Genomic DNA, 24252 nt, shown 5'->3' with positions numbered 1-24252 from the left:
CAAGTGCTTTTTACCCACTGGCCCATCTCTCTAGACTTTAAATCAGAATGTTTGTGTGTTTGTTTTGAGGTTTTTCTAGACAGGGTTTCTCTGTGTAGTTTTGGTGCCTGTCCTGGATCTCACTCTGTAGACCAAGCTGGCCTCGAACTCACAGAGATCCGCCTGGCTCTGCCTCCCGAGTGCTGGGATTAAAGGCGTGCGCCACCACCTCCCAGCGATCCTCAAGTCTTTCTACAATGTAGTCCCTGGCTTGACTGTCCCCTTCATTCATTCAGTCACCAGCCCTCACCTTCTCACCTAGGGCCCTTGTCACTTTAACCCCAATCTCCTGCCTTTCTTGGAGTCTTGATGCCATTTTTTTTTCTAGCCCATGAGCTCTTATAGTTCAGGCAGAAGCAGCTGGGACTTCCCACCTTAGTGCTTCCTGTAGATGTTGGTTGAACACAGACCCTCAGAGACCTATTGAGAAACCTATGAGCCATCCAGTGTCCATTTCCCCTGGTCTCATCCAAGCCATGCTCTCTCAGAAGACAGATGGAAGCTCTTAGTGGGTACTAAGATGGCAGGCATGGCCTGGGAGCTGGGTCTAGGACTGGCTTTTTCTTGCCTGGTGTCTTATATGGAGGAGACACAGAGAGGCACACTCCGGGTGGATGCTGACTCTCCTGGGCCCCTGCTCCTGATAGCTCAAACCACAGGGCTGGGCAAGTGGTATCTACAAGGGAGACAACATGCCGCATGTTCTAAGACCTGACTCGCTCCTCTTCCTTTTGTAGACCATGGGGGACATGAAACTGGTTGCCTCGTCACACATGTCCAAAACCTCCCACGGTGTGGATCCCTCGAGGGTCAGCTCCATGCCCCTCACGGAGGCCCCTGCTTTCATTCTGCCCCCTCGGAACCTCTGCATCAAAGAAGGAGCCACCGCCAAGTTCGAAGGGAGGGTAAGAAGTGTGGTTGACTGGGAGACGGGGGGTGGGGGAAGGGGAAGTTCATCAAACTTGTCCTCAGCTAGCCTGACATGACGGAAGGCCTAGTCTTCCTTTGGACCATCATATAAATTGAATGTGTACCATCTTGCTCTATTTCTTGGTTTATGGTGAGCTCTGGTCTATGTTGATAGACTCAGCAGTGGAGTCCTGAGGTAGGACCATGCAAATTGACCATCCTGAGGTAGTTTGCTGCTGTGTGTATTCTGGATACATGGTCTTGGCGTCAGGAGGAATGCACCTTGGGTTTAAATCTGGGCTCCAAAATCTGGGCTCCTAAAAATGGACCGATTTTTCTCCTACTTCTTCTCTGGAAGGAATGTTTTATCAGCTGCCCTCCTGTTCCACCCAGAGTAGTGAGATGTCAGATAGAATATACTGATTTCATTTTTGTCACCTTTTGCCAATGAATCTCGATCTCTTGCCCTCCAGGGGCCTCGGTTTCTTCTTCTGAAAGTATGAATGACAGTTCCTTGTCTGCTTCCTGTTAAATAGAAAGATGAGAGCAGAGAAAAAAATCTGCCAGAATAGCTGGTGCTATACCCAGTGGGAAAGCCTTTTAGAAAGCTGTTAGGCCTTAAATCAGCTTTACTCCGAGGTGACGTGGACAGGAGGTTATGGGTCATGTCCATTTGGAGAGCAAACACAGGGGTCCCAGCCCTGGAAGCTTAAAGGCTTTGCTGTGAGCACTCAGTGAAGTCTGAGGAATTCTTAAGTTCCCCTGTGACCGTAAGCATGAGCTCCTGGAAGCCGTGGAAGAAAGAGGTCCAGCAGATGTGTCTTGGATGCCATTGGCCTTATCTTTGTGTAGGTAGTAGCTTTGGCCACATAGTCCTTTGGAGAGTGTGCTGAGGCTTCCGAGTTGGAAAAAGGCCAGCGCTGCCCCGAATTGTATGTCAGGCACTGATCTGTCTAGTTGGGACCTGTGCTAATGGACTGCCCTAATATCTGTAGTTTATATATTTTATCTAAAGCTGACCACAGGGGCAGTGTTGGGGGTGTTTGTGGGCCCCACTGGCCTGAGGCTCTCTTCTGTTGGCCTGAATTTAGTCCATCTCCTCTCATCTCCACCCCAGGAAGGAACCTTGAGCGTCCAGAAATGGCTCTGGTGACCACAGAAAGGAAGGAAGTGCTGGTTCATGCCACAGCATGGCGACCCTTGAACACATTCTAGTAAGGGAAAGAAGCCAGGCAGGAAAGGACGAAACCGCACGATTCCATTTATATCGCGTGTCCGGGATGGCATGTCTGAAGGACAGAAGGACAGGTGGAGGAGAGAGGGATGGGCGTGGCCACAGTTGTTACAGTTTTTCCCCCCGAGACGGTGAAGACGTTCTGAAATTAGATCGTGATGGTGGCTGTGTGACTTTGTGAGTGTTCTTATAAAATGCCGAACTGTACACATTGTAAAATTTAAAAGCCATTTGAGATGTGCCTTAGTCAGCAGAACCCCCCCATCCTCCTACCACGCTGCTTCTGAGAGGCAGCTCCTTCCTTCGCCCCGCTTCCTCACAGGACAGCGAAGCCCGGCATCTGTCCCTGCCACTGCCACGAAGGAGCCGTAGCTTTGAGTTGAGAGCTGGGGACCTAGCAGTTAGCATACCTGCTCTCTTGTACCTTTGGTGAAGCTGGGGTTTCTGTATTTGAGGGAAACAACAACAACAACAACAGACAAAGGCCAGCTGTTTCGAGCCCAGAACAGTCAATAAGACGTTAAAAGTGCTTTGCTTCATGATGTCAGAAAGTGTCGTAATGCAGTACTTCTCTGGCTGAGCTGAAATTCACATAATACAAGTTCAGTCATTTTTGAGCAATTCAGTATCGTTTGGTGCATTTACCAAGTTGTGTTAGTTGCCTCTCTGTTACTGTAACAAAATTGCTGAGTTAAACCAACCTTTAAAAGGTGGTTTCCTTCGACTCATGGTTTCTGAGCTTTCGGCTGTGGTTGGTCCCCCCCTGCTTTTGGGCCTGTGGAGGAGCAGCCCTTCGTAGTAGAGTCTGTAGTAGAGAAAGCTACTCTCTGTGACCCAGAAACAAAGAAACAGAAGGAGCCAGGGTCCCAACAGGCCCTTCAAAGGCACACCTAATTTCCTTTTACTAAGGCTCCACACGCTAAAGGGTCCACCACCTCCCAGTAGGGCCACCTGAGGACAAGCTTTCGTCACCTGGGTTTCTTGGGGACAATCCAAATTGTAGCAGTGTTGACTGCAGAATTCAACACCCCCCCCCCCCCCCGTTTTTTGAGACAGGGTTTCTCTGTGTAGTTTTGGTGCCTGTCCTGGAACTCACTCTGTAGACCAGGCTGGCCTCGAACTCACAGAAACCCACCTGCCTCTGCCTCCCGAGTGCTAGGATTAAAAGCGTGCGCCACCACTGCCCGGCCTGACTGCAGAATTCTTAAAACGGCGTTGTCTTTGGAGTATTTTATTTGACTTCTGTTGACCCAGTACATGACTCTGCAAATTCCCTGTGGTCTGTGTGTTCCTTTTGAATCAGCCCGTGGGCTTGCCCTGCTGCTTGCCACCTGCCTTTGGCAGCGTGCTGGTATAGCACGTACAGAAGGCTGTTAGAGAGGGACATTCAGATAGTCTCCGGCTTACTTGCATCGAAAGAAGCTATGGCGGAAAGCTCTCTATCAACACACGAAGACATTCCCATCAGGAAAGGGCCAGCTCTAATGACCCCAGGATAAGGAAGCTGGTTATGTTGATACCAAAGCTAAAGCTGAGCCGGGAACATCATGTCCTTGTGCCCTCACAGAAGTAAAAAATTAGGTGGTATGTCATAGCTTTGAGCAGAGGTTGCTGTTAGGAGAAACTGAGCTCTGAATGTAGGCGCCCACATGCTTGGCCAGAGGTGCCAGCTGCCCCCCAAGGCTGCCTCTGGACCTCTGCCCCTGTCTGCAGTGCCCTCCTCTCTGGGCACACAGCCTGCTCAGTGGCGTCGTCTGTACCTCTCTCTGCCTCACAGCCACTACAGGACCACAGTTTTGGGAACCGGGCTCTCGAAGGAGCTCTTTCCAGGGTACCTTTTTGAGGTCATGCCTCATCATTCAGTTCTGCCCGGCAGTTCCTGTTGGACTCCCTATTACCAATGCCCAAGGATGCCTGCTGGCTTCCTCTCCTTCTTGAGAGCTGCCACTCTAAGTGGAGGGGCTGGCTTCTTCTGGAGAGGCCAGGTCTGTGCCCTCACATCCGTGGATGCCACAGATGTGAGCAAGTCATGAAGTCTGTTCCCCCCCCCCTTCAAGGCTGTGATTAGCAGTTGGTTGAAACTTGGGCTTACTGTTTTTATCCCTGAAAGCTAAAAGCACCTGCCCGCTCACTCCCATTTTCCTATCATGCCTGCTTAAAAAAAAAAAAAAAAAAAAAAAAGCCAAGCGAACCCCTCCTCTGGTAATGCACCTCTTCTCATCAGCGAGACCTGGGTGACTTTAGAGGGGTGCTGTAGTTGCCTGCTTGGGTTCAGGCCCCCTCTGAAGGCACTTCAGACTTAAGCCTTTCTTCCCATGGGGTCAGGTCTGTTGCAGTCTGTGGCACTTTCCCACTCTGTGACAGATAATTGAGCAGCGAGCACCTAACCTACACCCATTCCCCTAGCGGGCTCTTCCAATCCCTGAGATAACGCCCGAGGCTCCCGCGGCAGTTCAGTGTGGCCCAAGGACACTGGGCTGAGGTCATCTAGGGGGCTTCAAGGAAAGCTGTCTCCTCATGATTCAAAGTTAAGGAGAAAAGACATCGTGGATGCTCTCTCTCTCATTTTCTACCTTCCCTTCTTCCTGCCTTGAAGACAGATGCAATGCCGTGCTCAGACAGCTATTTTAAAACCATGAGACAGTAAGTGGGCACACTGAGGACTGGCTGGAGGCAGGAGGACAGCAGTAAAGGAGTAGCAACCAAGAGACAATCCTAAGGCTTCAAGACTTTCCAAGATAAGGTCTTTAGCTGTGATTATCCATCCAGGAAATTTTACAAAACCATCTTCCTAACTGATACAGGTCCAATGATGTGTACGTCCCTTAAATGACGGACTGCACAGGGCCCCGGCTAGAAGGTCTAGCGGTCCCTTTCCAAATTTACTAGCCGTGACAGGTTGCCTTATTCTGAGTTGAGTATGGCTCTGAAGCCGAAACATTCCAGAAGAATTCCTTCCTTCCTGGCTGTGGCCGTTCAGAAGAAAGTCTTGCACTTGGAGGTAAATGGAGCACTCTGTGACACTCCCTCTGTGCAATCAGGTCTAGGTCATTGGCTCAGCTATGTCTTTGAGTGTGTGTGTGTGTGGGGGGGATTTGCACGCCCAAAGCTTGAGAGATTGTTTCCAGAAATTCACAAAAGTTTGCCTTGTGTTCCATCTGTGCCTCCTAATTTAGACACAAGCACCCCATGCGGTGCCCGGACTTACATTTAGAAACCCCTGTACTTCCATTCAGCTGCATCCTCTCCATACCGTACTTAGGACCCGTCAGTTTTTACCACATGGTCCTGAACACACTTCCAAGGCTGTAAGAGCCTCTTCCCATGACTCTCCTTGCTGGGCCCCAGTGATGCGCCTGTCCACTCATGTCTTTGCTGGGCTTCCCTGTGAGCACAGCCAGGGCCCCACTTGTTGGGCCAACTGAAGTACCCCTGGCTCTTCTACAGTCCATATGTGGGGAACTGCAGCATTGGTGGGCTGCCTGCCTACCACAGGGTCCGGTATGAGAACTCCTCGGTGGGGGAACTACTCAAATCAGTGGGGATTTCTTCCCCCTTTGCCCAGGGACGTACCATTTTCAATCAGCAAAGAAAACCACAGCCCATCCCGTCTGTTCTGCAGACCTGAGGAGTTAATGCTTTAAGGCTCCCTGGGAAGTACAGCCAGAATAAGGTTTGACCCGGGCCCTTGGGCTCACTGAGGTGGGCCTCCTGCCGAGTGCTGCTTTGGCCTTCCCAAGGCAGATGCTGTTCCAGCTGTGGAGAATGGAGAGGGAGCAGGAGCAAACCTACCTTGAAAGGGGAAATAATGGCTTCCATGTGTGCTTGAACCAATAATAGTATCGATTCCCTGAGGCCTCCTTTCCAGTTTCCATCCAACTGAGACATGAGGAATTTCAATGCCATGCCTGGCCTCCACTGGCCTCAGGAGTCCTAAGGGTTGTGGTATAGAAAGGTGTGCATGCATGAACAGCAGCTGTGACCGTGTGTAACCAGATAGTTGCAGGAAGTCTGTCAGCAGAGTTACTGCTGTGGCGGGGAGGATGTGGAAGGAAGGGAAATAGGGTTGCCATGGCTGATGGGGTCACACATGCAGTCCTAGTCTTCTTATCCCCACCTGGGAGACTCCAGAAAGTGCTATGCCAGAGCGTTTGCACCTAGACCTTGAGTTTACACACCGTTTGAGGCTGGCTTTCCTTCCACAGGTCTAATCCAGTTTCTTGAACTCGGTGGCTGTTTCTTGTCGGTCTTTGGGCCTCAAGAGTAACACAGTACCTGCTGTACGACTGTGTGCTCAGACCATTTTTGCCTCACTGAGGACACCAGAGTGGCGCTGTGCCCGAGCTTCCAGCCATTTCCAGTCCCAGTGGCTCTGGGCTCATTCTAAGCACAGCTACAGCATCCCTTCCCCACCTCCCCATCCATGTCCTAGGACTCTTGCTCATCCCCAGACTGTGCCTGGGCCAAGATGCACTTCCTTTTCCTCCTCACTTTTCTGACTTAGGCTCTGTTTCCTTTAGACCGATTTCCTTCAGTATTACTTTTAGCTATTTTATTAGAGTACAGAAGAGCCATGGCTGTAGGCTGTGGACTGTTCCTGATAATCACACAACATCAGTCATGAATAACTGTAGGAAAGGCTTTGGTCTTTAAAATGTGTGATCCAGTAATCGTCTCTGTGCCTGTGTTAAAATGAAGAAAACGATTTCAGTGTTAAGCTCTTCTTAATGGCACATGTTGCCAGGCCTGACTCTCTGAGTTCAATCCCCAGGATATGCATGATGGGAGGAGAGGACCTGTGCTACACACCCCTGAGGCCCTCCCAAATAAAATGAATACATAGACTAAAATAACACTTCAGAGGCAATGTGAAAGGTCCATTTTTCAGAGGCAAGTGCCCACCCACAGTTTAGACAGACACTCAGAAATGGCCCATGCAGACACGACATGTCTGAATATCCTTTTGTACATACAGTGTGTATGTGCTGATCTGCCACCTGCTGTTCTCCCTTAGTCCCGTTCCCCATGCATTTCGCACGTCAGTAGATGGATGCACCTCGTGATGACACCTTTTCCACTCTCCATGGCTCCCGCTGAATTTCCCTAACACTCCGGCATCAACTTGATCGTGCTCTAGCCATTTAAAATCATGCCAGGGTCTGTTATCTTTTGCTTCTTTAGTGAGAGTAAGTTCTTCAAGGTCTGGGTCTGCACTATTGACTAGGATAGCCACTAGCCATGGGTGGCTGTTTAACTTATGTTAATGCTAATTGAAATGAAATAAAATTGAAAATTCATTTCCTTGGCCATACTAGGGAAATAGACTTACTAGGCCATGCACATACTTTAAGTGCGCAGTGGTCTTATGAGGCCAATAGCTACTGTGTCAAGCAGCACAGGTTATCGAGTATTTCTGCCATCACAGAAGGCCTCTTGGACATGCCTCATCTAGAGCATTCTTATTGATTCAGCTATTAGGTATTTGTGAGTCACAGCTAAAAGACACGTTAAAAATAGCTGTTCTGGGCTGGAGAGATGGCTCAGCAGTTAAGAACATTTGCTACTTTGCAGAGGACTAGAATTTAGTTTCCAGTGTCCACATGGCAGCTCTTAAACTGCCTCTAACTCCAGTTCCAGGGGATCCAAATCCTTCTTCTGGCCTCTGCTGCATACACATGATGCTACACACAGACACTCAGGCACATAGACATATGCATATGCATAAACCAAATAAGTGTTTAAAAATACTTTTTTAAAATAAGTGTTCTGTTCACAATAGAAATGAAACATTGAATTCTTGAGAATTTACTTAAGGCATAAGATGTGTCCAAAGGATAATGTCACCTCTGGAGGAGAGAAAGTTTTTCTCTAATCCTCTGACTGTAGCAGGAATGCTAGCCTTAGCTCAGCCAGCATGAGTTTACTCCCTAGATTCCTACAGATATCTGCTCCAGGTGGCTAGCAGACATTGCCTGCATGCCACAGTCCATGAAGCAATAGAATGGAATGGGGTGATAGAGTAGATATTGCTGAAAACTAGTTGTCAGCAGTTGGTGGCCACGTTAGGTTGACATGGTAGATCGAACAAACTTAGCAATCCCTTGCCTTCTACCTGTGCCGTGGAAATGAACTCAGGGAGGTCCAAACGAGGATGAGTTCAGAGCTGCACTGAGTACCGAAGAAAAGGGCATCCATGGTTTCCAGGTTCCCTCAAGGTTCCCCTGAAGGATCCCCCACTGTTCCTATTGGAGCAGACCTAGGATGAAGACTCCGCAGAAGACAGAGCTTCCTGTGTGAGGTCAAGGATCTGGCGATTAAAGGAAAGATGGTTTTCTAACATCTTTGTGGAGAAAATTAGAGCTCATAGAATAGCTATTAGCCAGTCTTGGGGGTGGGGGAGAAGATGCTTCCTTTGTCATAGTGAGGAGAGTCGGATGTGCTGTATACTTGCTGCGTGGCCGGAGTCTCTTAAGGGAAGCTCGTCAGCAGACTGCCCCACATGCAGCGTGTAGCTGTCCCCCCATTCAAGAGAATGGGCTTGTATTCAGTTTTGGACGGTTCATCACAGCTACCTACATTTGGAAACTAGTTCTTTAGTCTGAATTAGATAATGGATGGTCCCAAGCTATTTGAGGAAAATGTATATGATATTATTATCAACCCGTAGACACAGCTCAGAAGTGTTAGTTTAGTTACAGAAAGCAAATTCTGAAAGCTTTGGCAAGCCGGAAGTAAAGCAGCAGTGAATGGGAAGCTGGGGGTAGGAGAAGAACGGCAAAGTGTAGGGGACACAGTGGGGCGTTGTGCAGTAAACATTCTCTGGAATGGATGGGTCGGTAACCACAGTTTAATTACGTGACTCAGAAACCACAGTGACAGGTGGGCGAGGTGGCACGTACCTGTAATCTCAGTGCTTGGGTAGCTACGATCCCACAAACAACCAACAACCCATAATAATACAGGTAAATAAAGTCCATTCAAGAGCCAGATTTGGCACCTTTTGCTTGTGGTACTCCCAGGAAATTTGAGTTACTATTTACAAGTAGAAGGCTTACACCTACAGTTCTATTCGAAGGGCCTTTCTTTCTTTCTTTCTTTCTTTCTTTCTTTCTTTCTTTCTTTCTTTCTTTCTTTCTTTCTTTCTTTCTTTCTTCCTTCCTTCCTTCCTTCCTTCCTTCCTTCCTTCCTTCCTTCCTTCCTTCCTTCTTCCTTTCCTTTCTTTTTTGTAAAAATGTATTTGTGTATGCATGCTGTGTGTCGTGTGTGTATGCATGCTGTGTGGTGTGTGTGTGTGTGTGTGTGTGTGTGTGTGTGTGTGTGTGTGTGTGTGCGTGTGTCTGCCAGAAGAAGGTGTTGGATCCCCAGGAGCTGGAGTCACAGGTGGTTGTGAGTTGCCCAGTGTGGGTGCTGATAACACAAGGGACTTTTCTTATTTTATTTTTTAATAATTTTATCCTGGCATGATCGGACACCAGACAGCCTGGGAATTGAACCTGGGTCCTCTGGAACATCAGTCATCTCTCTCTCTCTCTCTGGAAGGGCTTTTCTTAACAAATAGGGTTTGCCCGCATTTCCACATGGGCACGCCAGCTCAGCAGGCGCTACCTGCCCAGTCTAAGGATGTCTTTTCCAGGTTGCTCTCATCTCTACCATTTTCTCCCAACACCAAGGCTGGTGCCCGTTGCCAGTTATGACTTTGGCATCCCCTCAGTTCACACACATTTGTCTAAATTCATAGCAGGGCAGCAGAAGATGGTTAAGAACAGTCCTAAGATGCTTCTTCTCCATGCCCATTTTTTTGTGGCTGGGTTTTCTGCCCAGTCTCTGTAGGCATCTGAGCTTGTGACCATGCCATGAATGCCCAATAAGAGACGTAAAATTCCAAACAGGACTGGCAAGAGGGAAGCAGCCTAAGTCAGAGAAAGTCTTCACTTTTCCTAGTGGAAATCCTCTGAGTGCTGTCTGAGTGGGCGCGTGGAAGTGGAGAGGACATGGTGGGTACCAGAGGCTGGGGAGGGGAGGAAGGGAGGAGAGATGGGCAAGGTTAAGCTGTGAGTTCTCAAGTGCAGCTGGTGGGCTTAAGGAGCCGTTGGCTCCTATTGCATAGTAAATGACTATAAATATCAGTGCTGTGAACTCCATGATGCTAAAAGGAATTTGAAAATGGCCTCCATAAAGAAATGATCCATGACTCTTGAGCATAGATGTAACTGTGGTTATGTGACCTGTATAAACACCAGTCCATGTGTGCATGTATTGAAGCATTATATGGTACCACATTAATGCATGTAATTTTTGTAACTTGATATATCCACTAAAATGCATTTATTAGGAAACCGATCAAGTGCCTTAGTTTCTTTTCCTGGTGCTGTGGTAAAATACTCTGACAAAAGCTTGTTGGGGGGGGGGGGCACGAGTTATCTTGGCTCACAGTACAAGTGTAGATAGAGTCCAACATGGCCAGGAAGTCAAGCAGCAGGAACTTAAAGCAGCTGGTTCCATCCTATCCACAAGCAGGAAGCAGAGAGCCGTGAATGCATGTTGCTGCTCAGTTCTGTTTCCCCACAAATGTAATCCAGGACCCTCTGGTGTCTGCACCCACAATGAACAGATCTTCCCACATCATCTCCCACGGCAGCTCCCAGAAAGAAGCCTATCTCTCAGATGATTTTAGATTCCATTTAGCTAATGATAACACTAATCATCACACCCAGAGAATATTAGTATTGATTATGAAGTTAATGATAAAAAGAATAGAAAGATGATTTTGAAGGCTCTGCTTGGGAAGTGATACTTTTGCAGGAAGGGGAAAGATTAAGGGGGGGGGGACATCTTTTTGTCAGTTTATACTCTCAACATATACCTTTTACTTTCCATATGTTCTCATTGCTGGAGTTTCTGTTCACAGTAGATAAAAATTATGTCTGTAAATTTTTAAAGCATAATAAAATGCTTGTAAAAATATTTGTTCCAGCAACCCGAGTTCAGTGTCCAGATCCTGTCAGATAAACGATCAAAGACAAATCCAAAGTTTACACTGGAAATCTCATAGACAGCATTTGGACATGGAAAAACATGTAACTGCATCAAAATGCATTACACAACACTACTGGCAATTCAACAGACAGGAATGTAAATACCTTTCAAGTGTTGTGTACCTGAAAAAACGAGCGAAAGAAAGCTCTCAAGCCCGTTGCGGGAGCGGGGGATGTTTTCTTTGCTGGAAGCGTTGAGGATTAGCTCAGCCTCCTGGGACCTAGACTGGAAGAATGTTATAGGAGCAATAAAACCATTGATCCACTTTACCAAGAATTCTGTTTTGACACTGCAACTTAACTCTCAATGGAGAAGCGGGGGAACAGCCAGAATAGAGATGCTCAGAACACTATTTATCATAGCAGAAACGGAACCAGCCTGTACCCAGAGAGAGCGCGAGTTTAAATAAATGCATCAATATGGCAGCTGTTATATAATATCTCACCTGCTTAGCATTTGGGGGAGCTACATCCACAAACGGAAATGTGTGAGAATAGCATAAAGTGGAGAGAAAGTGGAAACCAGGATGTGGCCGCGTAGACTGATCTCAATCTCGTGAAAGCACGAATGTGCTAATTACATGCGATTAGTAGAGGCTTTGGAGCCTTGGAAATAGGATGTGGTGTTGTTGTTGTTGTTGGACGTTCTCTAACTGTTATGTTTTTAAAATTGCTCCGTGACAGGTTCCCAATCAGAGAAGACAGGGCTGGCTCAATTAAGATGGACCTGGCTGTGCTAGGGAGGGTCTTAGGCACCTATTGTCTCAACTGTTTCCACTTAGCCTGTCTCTTTGCCTTGAAATATAAGCGAAGCGGAGTGGCGGAATGAGCAGTTGGAGATGGAGGGTCCAGACAGAAGTGATCTTACAGCTGCTATACTGCAGGTGGCCACAGGTGTCAAGGTGTACGGGACTGGGTTGTTGCTCATCACAAAGCCCTCGGTTGGACTCTCCAGCACTGGAAACAAACGTGGTTGTCTAATACTGAAAGCCTGTTCCACTGTTAGCTCCTGGTTGTTGCCCAACACGGAGAAATTGTTTAGCCTACAGGCTTTCTAAGATGCTAGTCTCCTGCCTCATTAATGCCCTGCATTTATTGCGGGTAGATTTTGAGTGTCTGGGTCTGATTCACTCAATGAACATTTACTGAGCACTTTCTCATGAGCCAGTTAATTTGTTGAGAACCAGAAGTGTGTGAGAAGGACAGGGCTGCTGTTTGTGAAGATGGCCGTATCTGCATTCTCCACATCACCCTGGGAGCTGGCCAAATAGTCTGAGAGTTGTTTCCTTTTAGCATTCTATTATAGTATTTGGTCTGTTTGTATCCAGTGCCAGTTCCCTTTATAGGTTATTCTGATCAGATCTTATTTTTAATAATATACCAGACATTTGTGTATCCTTGTATAACATATGAAGTCCTTCCAGTCTGAGAGCAGCGATTGCTAATTAACCCCCTTCCGTTTCCCAGCACTCTGGGGAAACACAAGCAGAATTACACCAGGTGAGGCCGGGCGTTGGTGGCGCACGCCTTTAATCCCAGCACTCGGGAGGCAGAGGCAGGCGGATCTCTGTGAGTTCGAGGCCAGCCTGGGCTACCAAGTGAGCTCCAGGAAAGGCTCAAAGCTACACAGAGAAACCCTGTCTCGAAAAACCAAAAAAAAAAAAAAAAAGAATTACACCAGGTGAAACATACAGGGAGCGGCAAGGACTCTTGAGAGCACTGTGCTCTGCGTGAGGGCTCTGGGAAGAGCAAGACCGGTATTTATCACCTCCTACAAACCACACCCACCACCTTTGAGTGGTGGTGCTGAAGACTTAGTGCCTAGTGTTCCAGATGCTAGCCGCTCAGCCCTCCTGGGCTTATCTCCTGGGGTGAAGCTCTTCCTATTGCACAGTCTTGAGTGCTTCCTTTCAAAACAGAGCCCTCTTGTAGTTTTGTGATCAGCCTCCTCACCAGCTTCCTCCGCTGTGCAGGATCCGTTCCCTGTGACTCAACCCTTCCTAATGGCATTTGCTCGGGGGATTGAGCACTCTTAGTACTGTCAAGAACGTTAGCGACGTTTGAATTTTTCTTTAGTTTGTAGCCGAATGCTTGGCCCACATTGAAGTGTGTTCACCTCATGTGTGCCTGCTGCCCAGAGATCCAATGACAGTCAGATCCCTTAGAACTGGAGTTACAGATGGGTGGGAGCTGCTGCTTGGGGGTGCTGGGAACCAAATTCAGGTTCTCTGCAAGAGCCACAAGTGCTCTTAACCCCAAGCCGTCTCCCCAGACTCGTGAGGTAAGGCTTTATTATAAGCAGCCTCTAATGCCTGTTTTCCTCCTTAAACTAGGATGTTAGGGACAGTCATTTAGCTCAATCGACAAACTGCCAGACCCTTCTCTTGTGCCTGATTACCTAGTGTAGGGAGCCGTCAGCCGCCTCTTCCCTTCTTTAGCAATGTCCAGGCTGTTCACAGCAATCTGTGTGCTGTGGACACTTCATGGGCTCCTCCAGGAAACATCCCACTGGCTCTTAAGATCACTGCAACCATGGCTTCTCCCAAAGACCCAGTTTCTGCTTCAGTCTCGTTTCCATCATGATTGTTCCAGACCACTTGCGCCAGCTCTGAGGGACATCCCTTTGGCGGTTGCAAGCCTCTGTCTGCTTTAGATGACCTCACCCATCTTGAAGCTGTTCTTATACAGGAGAGAACGCCTTCCCAGTGACAACGCAGAGATTGTGATTGGTGCTTATGCAATGCTGGTAATCGGTGTGTATTTGAGACTTGTGGTTGATAGGTCTAGAAACCATACGTGAACAAGATTGTGACTGGTGGAACCAAAAATACTACCAGAATGCCAAACTCCTTTCTAGACTATATAAGTATATAATCACATTCCATTTCCCTTTTTTTGTGGTCAGGCTAAACAATTTCTTCATGCATACAACTCTTGCTCCCATGTCACAACAGTAGGCCCCCAAATGTCTCTCCCAATGGTCTTTTGTCTCTTTTAGTCTACCACGGGTAGGGTGGGCTGGGCTGGTTTCACAGAGAACAGATCACATCAGTCATGGCAACCACAGGAAGGTGCCTGAGATCTTCAAGAGAGCAGCCAGGAGGAGAAACTGAGGTGTGAGCTGATAGGATTACTAAGAGGGTAAGAGACCGTGGAGAGCTGAGACTGTGGAGTAAAAGACTCTAAGAGCCAAGAGTGGGAGGCTTTGGGGAGCTGAGACTACAAGTTGTGGTCTCTGTAAGAGTTCCAAAGAGAGTCCCCGAATATGAAGAGCTATGGTTCTCCCAACACCCGAAGCTCAGGAGCTGTAACTCTGGCTGCTGGGTTGCCTGCATTCAAAGCCGGAGCAGGTACTCTTCTGAGCCGAGTCCCCAGAATTACATGGGTCTAGTTTAGGGGTGTAAGATTTTAGTTAGCAGGGCCCAAGCTGTCGGTTCCTGGGTGTATAAGCCCAGCCCCAGAACATTAGGGCTTAAGTTATCAACACTAAAGGATAATACACATTTTCACTCCTTACCTAAGGAAAAGAACCCACAACCACTTGTAACATCTGAACTGGCCCTTTTCCCATTGTCCCGTCACCTAGGCCTATGCATTCTGCTTACCTATGAAACGGGCATCACATGGCCCTACCATGGATGCTAGCTCAGGAAATAGTTGATGAGTCCCTGGACTGGCTAGTTTTTGGGTCAACTTGACACATACTAGAGTCATTAGAGAGGACAGAACCTCAATTGAGAAAGCGCCTCCATGAGATCAGGGTGTAGGCAGATCTATAGGGCATTTTCTTAATTAGTGATTGATGGGGGAGGGTGCAGCCGATTGTGAGTGGTACCATCCCTGATCTGGTGGCCCTAGGTTCTATAAGAAAGCAGGCCTTCAGGAGCAAGCCAGTGAGCAGCATTCTTTCATGGCCTCTGCATTAGCTCCTGCCTCCAGGTTCCTGCCCTGCTTGAGTTCCTGTCCTGACTTCTTTTGATGATGAACTGAAAGTATAAGTCAAACCTTTTCCTCCCCAAGTTGCTTTGGTCGTGTATTGGTGAAATTATTAAGGCCACTCCACGTAGTTAAAAGGAAGATTTATTTAGTGGATGACTTACAAATGAAGGGATAGGTAGGTCGTGGGGTCTGGGAAGGTGTATCACAGTCCAGCGGTGTTCTCTGGAGCTCTGCTCAGTCAACCTCCACCGTCTAGGGTCCAGGAACAGAGAGAGTGGAGCGCTCCCCCATCCAGGTCTCGGGTCTCCAGACGCCTCCCTAGGCCCCGCCTCGTAGGCGTGACAGTTGCCTGAGTCTCAATGGGGGTTGGAACTTCCAGATCCAAGCTGGAGTGACTACCCAGTACAGTCATGGTGTTTCATGACATCAATAGTAACCCTGACTAAGACAGCCCCCTTGGATATAGCTGCAGTGGCCTCATGGGTAGCTGGACCTGGAAAATACTTTCCTGGAAAGCTCTTTTTGGCAGGGCCCCCAGTGGCGTGCTCTTTTCAAGTGGAAGCCTGTGCTTTCACACCCTGGCGTCTTTTGATGGTGGCGGTGGGGGTCGGTCTTGTAGCAGACTAAGCTTTCCTGTGTCCCCAGTGCCTCATGCACAGCAGAAACCAAATCCCAGACATTTAATAGCATTTCTACGTCGCCTCTCAGGACTTTCATCATAAAGGTGGCTATAAGTAGCCAGCAATAACCATGCTACAGACTAAATGCTATGCTGTATTTAGGTTTTAGTCACCAAATAAATTAGATCATTACTTGTGAATTCAGCCTCCCTCTAATTTGCTAAAGCCAGGTAGAATATAGCCAGATTCTTTGCCAGAATGTAACAAGAGTGGCCTCTAGTCCATTTCCCACCCCAGACCTGACTGCCACCGGAAACCTCAAGAGCACAGCCTCTGCTGTCTGTATTTCTCTCCACATTTTCAAACTCCCACCACCAATCATCTGTTAGTTGGAGCTGACAGCCTTCTGGGGCTTCTAAGGTATAGCTCCAGACTTTTCCAAATCCTCCCCGACAAGCCAGTTCCAAAGGCCTAAGAACCGCATGGTCAGATTTAGTCCCAGAAACAACTCCCACTTCCCTGTGTTCTGTACCACTTACTTTTCCGTTGCTGTGACTAAAATAACCAACCAAAAAACCTTAAGGGAGGAAGGGGCTTGTCATTTCAGAAGTGTCCGTCCATCATAGCGGGGAAGGCAGGACGGAGCAGCTTAGCCATGGTGGCAGAATTGCGCGGTAGTAGACCAGGAAGCCAAGAAAGCTGTCGGGATCCAGAGGAGGGTATAATAAAGCAACATCTGCCCCTAGTAACCTACTTCTACAAGTCATGTCTCACTTCCTGAAGGCTCCAAAGCCTTAAGACAACAACAACAACAAAACCCTACAAATTAGGGACCAAGCAATCAAAAAACAAGTTTGTGGTGGTAGGGAGGGGGCATTTAAGATTCAAACCGTAACAGTAGGTGTGTGTGTGTGTGTGTGTGTGTGTGTGTGTGTGTGTGTGTGTTGCTGTTGTTGTTTTGTTTTGTTTTGATTTTAGACAGGGTCTCATGTAGCCAGTGCTGGCCTTAAGCCTCTAAGTGCTGATATTACAGGCACGTACCACCATACCTGGTAATGGTAGATAACCAGTGAGTTTTGGTTAGGCTAGTCCTGAGCGAGAATGAGCTTCAGTGTATCAGGACACTACGTCAGTCTGGGGATGCACAAATGCTGTCTTTTCAAATAACGCCCTCCAGTAGCTTGTGGTTATCACAAGGGTCGGCTGCACTTGAGATCACCTGCACAACCTGGAAGGAGAGCTGGGCTGGTGGCCGGGTGCCTGGGATTGGGTTTCTGCATGCTCTGACTTGTAGGCATGAGTTTCTTTCTCTGTAAGATGAGGAGGTCGAAGCAGATGACTCCCATGCCCCTTCCTGTACTGACATTCCATAACGTCACAGAATAAAGTACGAACCCGATCTTGGCGTCAAGACCTACAGGTCCTCTTGACATGCTACCGTTGCCCCCATTCTCTTCCACGGTGCTTCAGGTCAGTTGTGGTACTCAGAAGGCTGGCATGGGTCATCTGTGAGCAATTTATTTCAGTAAATACTAGCTGTAGGATGACATTTGCAATTCCTGGGATAAAAATATGGCAGAACCACAGTGCTGTCTGTCCTTCCATGTAAGGAGCAGCCACCCATATGTATTCCAAACACACACACACACACACACACACACACACACACACACACACACTGGCTAAAAAGAGGAAGTGCACTCTGGTGTCTGCTTTGAAAGAAACTGCCTCTGCTGAAGACCCTTCGGAGATGAAAGGTAGTTGGGGAACAATGACAGAAAATAGAAACCTGTACCCTGACACCAGACAGTGATGGTGGGCATAGGAATTGATCCACATTTTTTTTCCTTTCATTTGGTGACATGTTGAGTCCCCGGGGCAACTCTTGTATAAGATGCAAGTCCCAGGCAGAAAACCCCAATAAGACTGTGGGTGCAGTTCAAGCGGCTAAGGCAGGGTGTGGGCCCTGCCAAGGGATGGAGTTCAATGGCCAGCACAGCATCCCGAGCCTAGGAAGAAGAAGGGATGCCAGGGAAGTGGGAAGCTCTTGGCCACCAAGCCCCGGGAAGTCTGACAGAGGGGTGAAAAATGAGCCTGGAAGAGTTGGAGCCAGGAAGGCAAGGAAAATCAAATCAAATCTGGATCCTGACTTAAAAGGCATGAGGCTGAGTGGAGCCAGGCACCTGGACATACTTTCCACAGCCTGTCATACAGGGCTTGCTTTATCCGCCACAGTGAGGGAAAGTGGAGCCCTACTAGACAGCGCCCCAGCCTGTGGTCCCCACAACCAGGTTGCTCAGCGACAGAAAATGCTTGACAGGTGGAATGCTTTGGGGCCGGAGGATGAGGACACTTGCTATGCATAGAAAGAGGGGAGGGGAGCGTGTCTGGAGCAGTTTGGTTCCAGACAGTCTCCCGTACGTACAAGGAACCCTTGAACATAATTCATGAATTATGAGGGGCAGAGCTCTTCCGTAATAAAGGTCCATCCACCTCTTCATCTGGAGTTTGAAACGAATTCTAGAGACCTTAACACATGAGTCATTACTCTGGAGACATTTTTAGGGAGGGTATTTCTCGAAGCGGAGACTTTCAGAATCCGCTGAGCCCTTCAGACAGGCCAAGGAGAGGCCATGTGAGCACAGTGACTCTGAGGCACTCAGGTCTGGAAGTCAGAATCCCACTGTAGGTGTCAGTCATTCCCAAGGGAGCATGTGGCAAATGGTGGCTGGCCTTCAGTGTCTTGCCCAGCTTCACCTTTGAGAATGATATATCTGATGATCGTGTATCAGGGGAGAGGTCCATGGATGACTGTGCATGGTCAACTCATAGATTAGTAATTCTCAACCTTTTTTTCCTTCATCGTCATCCCCCTACAGAGCTCCACAATAGGAATTGAATGTCACAGATAGTCACTGTTATTTATGTTATTTATAGTTTACATATATATGCGTGTATGTGTTAGATAGATAGATAGATAGATAGATAGATAGATAGATAGATAGATAGATAGATAGATAGATAGATAGATAGATAGATGATAGATAGATGGATGGTTTTTTTTTTTTTTTTTTTTGCCCATCTTAGAACTAATTTTTATCCCTATAGGAAGGAGCATTACTGCCTGGTCTTGGTGAAAGTGGGGACTTGCGGTGTGTGTTTGACATCTCCTGGGGACATGATGATGCGGTGGATGGATAAAGATGGATGGGCTAAGAGAGGACTGGATCTCTAGAGAATGTGGGCAGGAGAGTGACAGAAGGAAGTCTGTAAGAGTAGCAGTGAGCAAAGTCCCCTGGGTGGGGACGTGAGAGTCGAGGGGCCAGGCCTGTACCAGGAAGGGTGTGTGTGTCAGGGAGGTGCCCCAGCTCCCTCTCAGAGACAGCAGGTGGAGAGTACTCCTCCTGCCTCACCCCATGCCTCATAGCCATCCCATCGTTTGCAAGCATGGTGGATTTCCTTTCCCTTCTGAGCTGCTCCTCTCTGACAGTGGCTGCTGTAGAAAGTTGATGTTGTTGGAGCAGAGGATGGGATACAAAGGGTCCAGGGGATAATAAGAAGAACAAGAATGGTGAGTCCAGAGAAGAACCAGTTAAGAACCAGCTAAGAACCAGTTTCTCTCTACTGAGAGTTTGGGCATCTAGACCAGCGAGAGCATTTACCGGGGGCCTGGGCTGAGAAGGACCATAAAGCGTGGTGACATGTGGGTGTGAGCTGAAGGGCCCCACGTGGTGGGATGACGTTCTTAGTTGCTCTTGTCATTGTTGTGACAGAATACCAGGCAAAATCAGTTTCTATGTACGTAGGAGGAAACGAACAGTGGATAGAGGATTCAGTCGAGTTTGTGGTTTCAGGTAAACCACTGCTCCCTGAGGAAGAGGTCAAGATGCACTTAGCTACCCGGAGTTACCAAACCACACTCCGATATGGTGGAGTCCTAATTCTCACCCTCATCCCTGAGACATTGGAGAGGTCCACCATGTGCTTACAAACAAGTACTTTCCAGACCTTGCCGTGAAACACGGAGGCAGGAAACCAAGTTCCTCTGTACATCAGAGTGGTGGAGAGATTAGCAAGGATGCAGGCCTCACAGGCAGGTCTGGGCTGGGACTTTCTCCTGCTTGTGTTCTCTAGGCCCCACGGGTGTGATGGGAATAGTCACCCCACCTCACTGTACAGCTGGGAGGCTGGTACAGTAGCAGATGTGTGCACAGCAGTTGTCTAATAGTGTGGAGACATCTTGCTACAGTAGACCCTTTATCTAATATGGAGACACGTTCTGAAGCCACACATTGTACCAAACCCTCTAGATACTGTTTGTCTTCCCCTACATATGTATGACTGAATTTAATTTGTAAATTAGACACAGTGGAAGATCTATGATGATAAACTAGTGATACAATAGAGGAATCATAGCCATGCTCTACAGCCAAACTGTCTAAACTTAGGACTGGTTTGTCTCCAGACTTTTCTCTTTACCATGTTTTGGATAATCATTGGCCACAAGTATCTAAACACATGGCACGCGAAGCCTTAGATAATCCGGAGCTCCTGCGGAAGCAGGAGTCGGATCTCTGGGCCGCCCACAGCGCTCCTCTGACCGTCCCTCTTCAAGGCACCGTCAGAGTAGAGATGCTGCTGCTTAAGGAAACGGCTCGAAGAGCAAAAGTAAAAGGAAGCTTGAGTCTGGGTCTGCCGGGCCGTGTGGTACCATTGATAGTTGCCCTGTGTTTCTCCTCTGAGTGGAGTCTCCTTTAGATGGTCCTGCCTGGGAGTCGGACTTCATTTTTACCTCAGCCCTATCCTCCACCAGCTGTGACCTTGGGTACTTGGCCTGATTACTGGTGAAGTCATTTCCTGTCTGTAAAGAGGCAGTGGCGCTGTTCTGGCACTGTCTGGATGGAATGTCATTGCTGCATGTGTAAGAGGGCGTGCTCGGTAGCTTTGGTCACAAATCACGTTGTTCATACTGCGAGGCATCCTCTGTTTTTCACCTGAGGTGTCAGGCATTTTTCAGAGCGCTGTCATGTGACATTAATGGTTACTATTCTGTTAAATACAATAAATACACTGCTGTTTGGTGGATCACCCCCCCCCCCGCTGCAGTTATTGAGGTGATTTCTATATTTCCTCTTTTAAATTGACTTCACATGTATATCTTTATATATAAAGCTTTTAAGTTCATATTTAATATAATTTCCTAGGGATTGATTAGTTGGCAGTAGAGAGGTTAATGGGACAAAAGATTTTCATCTCAAGTACTTTCCTAAGGGCTACTCTTCGGTTTAAGTTGCCATCAGAAAGGGATGAAAGGCCGCCCCAATTTTATGGCCCTTCAGCTCTCTGGTCTTTGAGTTGATCAAGTATCTCTCTCCACAAGTTTCTCTCAGCCTCCATCCATCCGTAGGCTGCTGCTTCTCTGTTTCTGCCAAACTGCTTCTGAGTTGGAATCCTCTAGACCTCACTCTGCATCTCCCCTCCAGCGCAGTCCACCACTATGCCAGACAGGGTCTGGTGGAGCCTGGTACCCAGCACTGGGTGAGTGGAGGCAGGACCCCCAGAGTGAGGCATGGTGGGTGGTAGGGGAGGGAGAGGCGGTGAGCACTCACAGGCTGATGTTCAGACAGCTCCATATAGGCGAGTAGGGACCCCAAAGGGCCCACACAGGACCTGATAAGTGATAAGAAATGAAAGCTCCAGGCTGGGGATCGGGGAGAGTGATGGTGCAAGACACACAAGGAGAGCAGTGGTTGGGAGCTAAACGTTCATTGACTTTGTCCCACTGGATAGGCTTCCTTTAAAAAAAATTACATGCTGCCACAAATGAAGGTCAGAACACAGCTTGTTGGTCTTCTCCTTCCATTGATGCAGGCCCTGGGGCTTGAACTCGGGGTGTCAGACTTTGACCACCTCCTGAGCCATCTCACTGACCCAGGGTCAAGTCTTTGTTGCTCTTTTTCCCCTTTCCTTTTCCACACCACATGTCCCTGATCCACACTTTGTTGACTTAAATCTTTCCATTGCATCACATCCCTCCTCAGAGTGTATGCGTCAATTTTCCTCTTTGGGCCCCAGACCCTCTTTGGGCTCATGGTGTGCAGCACTCCCTGGAGCAATGGGGGAGTTTCCCAAGGCAAGTGTCACCTCCGCTGTGTTGCCTAGAAGAGGCATGTGACAAGTATAGTTGGTCCTCCGGATCTCTGAGTTCTACATCTGTGGGTTCGACCAGCTGCAAATTGAAAATATTTGGAAGAAAATGGCGTGTGTTTGTACAGACTGTTTTCCTTTTTTTTTTTTTTTTTTTAAGATTTCTTTTAGAAATTTTAATTACGTGTGTTGGGGTAGTATATACACATGGCTGCAGGGAGACTGGAGACTTTGGATTCTGTGGAGCTGGAGTTAGAGGTGGTTGTGAGCCACCTGCAGAGGGTGCTGGGAACTGAATTCTGGTCCTCTGCAAAAACAGCGCATGCTCTTAGCTGCCTGTCTCTCCAGCCCCCAGGTTGTTTTTCTTGTCCTTTTTCTCTCGACAATAGTGTACTGACTAGGCACATGGCATTCATGCTGTCTTGGATATTATGCATGTGCTACAGATGCTTTCATGACATTTTATTTATTTGTTTGTTTTACTTAGAATTTTTACAGTGCTGGGAGGTTGAACCCAGGGGCCTTGCACATACTCAGCAAAAATCCTGCCGCTGGGACTGTTGAGAGAGCTCAGCAGTTAAGAGCACTTACTGCTCTTGCCGAGGACCCAGGCTTGGTTCCGCACCACCCACATGGCAGCCCACAACTACCAATAACTCCAGTCCCAAGGGGTCTGGCACCTCCTTTTAATCTCTGAGGGTTCCTGTATGCACATAGTGCACACACACACACACACACACACACACACACACACACACATTAAATAAATAAATAAGAACTCTGCCACTGAGCTATATACATCTCCAGCCCCCTTTATGCTATAAAGCATTTTCTTAAAAGAACTGGGAAAAAAAAAAAAAAGAACTGGACCATCTACAGACTGGTATCCACAGGGCCTCTCGGAACTCAGTCCCCTCCATACATTAAAAGACAGCTATGCTGAAAGCAGTCCTAAGAAGTAGACATCCTAAGACTCCGTTCTTGCCTGTATTGATGCAGTTTGACTGAGGTACTGAAACAGATGTGCCAGGCTGGACCTTCACTGGATCTGAGCTGACATTCTAGGATTGACCACTTTGAATCTCCTTCCCCTGTCCCCTGTTCGAGCTGGCATTCCTGTGGAGCGGTGACGAGTCCCGGGTCATCTCTTTATTGCCAGTGTCTAGCACAGAGGAAGGGAACAGCGCTGAGTAGGCCAGTGGGCCTTTGTTTACTGATTGGGAAAACAGTAGTGAGGGAGCCAGACCTGGTGTTCTTTGGTCAGGGTGTAAAATATGATAAAACGCACAATAAAAGTTAGGGCAGAGAAGCATTGAGGAGAGCTTGCAGAGAAGGTGGCATCCATCCTACGCCTTTCTAGGAGTTATTCATTCATTCAATTGCAAACTAAGGGTGTGGTGTTTAACAACGCTCTCGAAGCGTGATCCCTGGGGAACACTGATGATAGACCTTGCCAAAAGACTGGGAAGTCTTGGCCTTGCTTATTGATACTTGGCACTTTCTTGCCTGTGGTTCTTTGACTGCCTTAAATGGTGGTGGGCTGTGGTGGAATAAGCCTGAACTGGAGGACCTGGTACAAATTGCTTGACTTCTTTGAAAATGCTATAGGTATTTTCTTTACCTATAAAATTAGCCCTGATTGACAGGGCTGGTGGGGAGGAAGTGAAATGCTGTGTTCTGTGGCTTTCATGGGACCTCCCAGCCTTCCATCTTTGTGTGGCAGGAGGAAGAGCAGCCTGGTCTCCGGAGGCCTGTGCTGCGTTCTCCCCTGACCTGCCAAAGCCTGTAACCTCAGCCTGACCTGCTGCTCAGGAGGTTCCTGAGGAGAACTGAGAAGTGACAGGAAAAACGTTTCTTGTGCAGCTCATGAGCTAAGAGAATATTACTTAATTGTGGGTTTGATGGAAAACATTATGCGAGGTTGGTGCAGATCTTTCCAGAGATCTGCCAGCAACCACAGAAGTGGAACCTTATTGAAAACAGCTGGGAGAGGCTGGCGTCCAGCCCCTCTCTGCTCTCCATGCCCCCGAGCTGTCTCGCTCGGCCGACGGCCGACGGAGCTCAGCCAGGAGTCTGCCAAGGGGCCTGGCAGCTTTGGCTGGGAGTGTGTGTGTGTGTGGTGGGGGACTCTGTTCAGCTTCAGGCTCCAGCTCAGAACCCAAAAGGATGTAGGCCATGAGTATTTCTCACAGGGGTTGGAGTTAACCTCTGCTGGAGCCCACGCAGGTCCAGATAACGAAGGGTAGACACTCTGAGAAAGTGTTGGACCCTCTACCTGATGCCTGATGGATGGGCTGGAGGTCCTGTTAAATCCTCTCAGCTCTCCTGC

The 24252-nt window shown here is 48.1% G+C and overlaps 1 protein-coding gene across 3 annotated transcripts in view; it reads left to right on the top strand.

Moving 5' to 3' along the window:
* The first annotated feature begins 764 nt into the window (after positions 1-764).
* The window catches only part of Mylk (myosin light chain kinase), a 182268-nt gene continuing 158780 nt past the window's right edge, over positions 765-24252 (top strand). For all 3 annotated transcript variants that reach the window (XM_037209783.1, XM_037209782.1, XM_028886325.2), the window contains exon 1: positions 765-944. In XM_037209783.1, coding sequence (XP_037065678.1) covers positions 780-944 — 165 coding nt within the window. In that variant the 5' untranslated portion in view covers positions 765-779. The remainder of the gene's footprint in view (positions 945-24252) is intronic.

Source organism: Peromyscus leucopus, chromosome 12 (genome assembly GCF_004664715.2).
Source record: "Peromyscus leucopus breed LL Stock chromosome 12, UCI_PerLeu_2.1, whole genome shotgun sequence".
In the NCBI taxonomy this organism is placed as follows: domain Eukaryota; kingdom Metazoa; phylum Chordata; class Mammalia; order Rodentia; family Cricetidae; genus Peromyscus; species Peromyscus leucopus.
The sequence above is the reverse complement of the archived record's forward strand: the minus strand, read 5'-3'. Positions and strand labels throughout refer to the sequence as shown.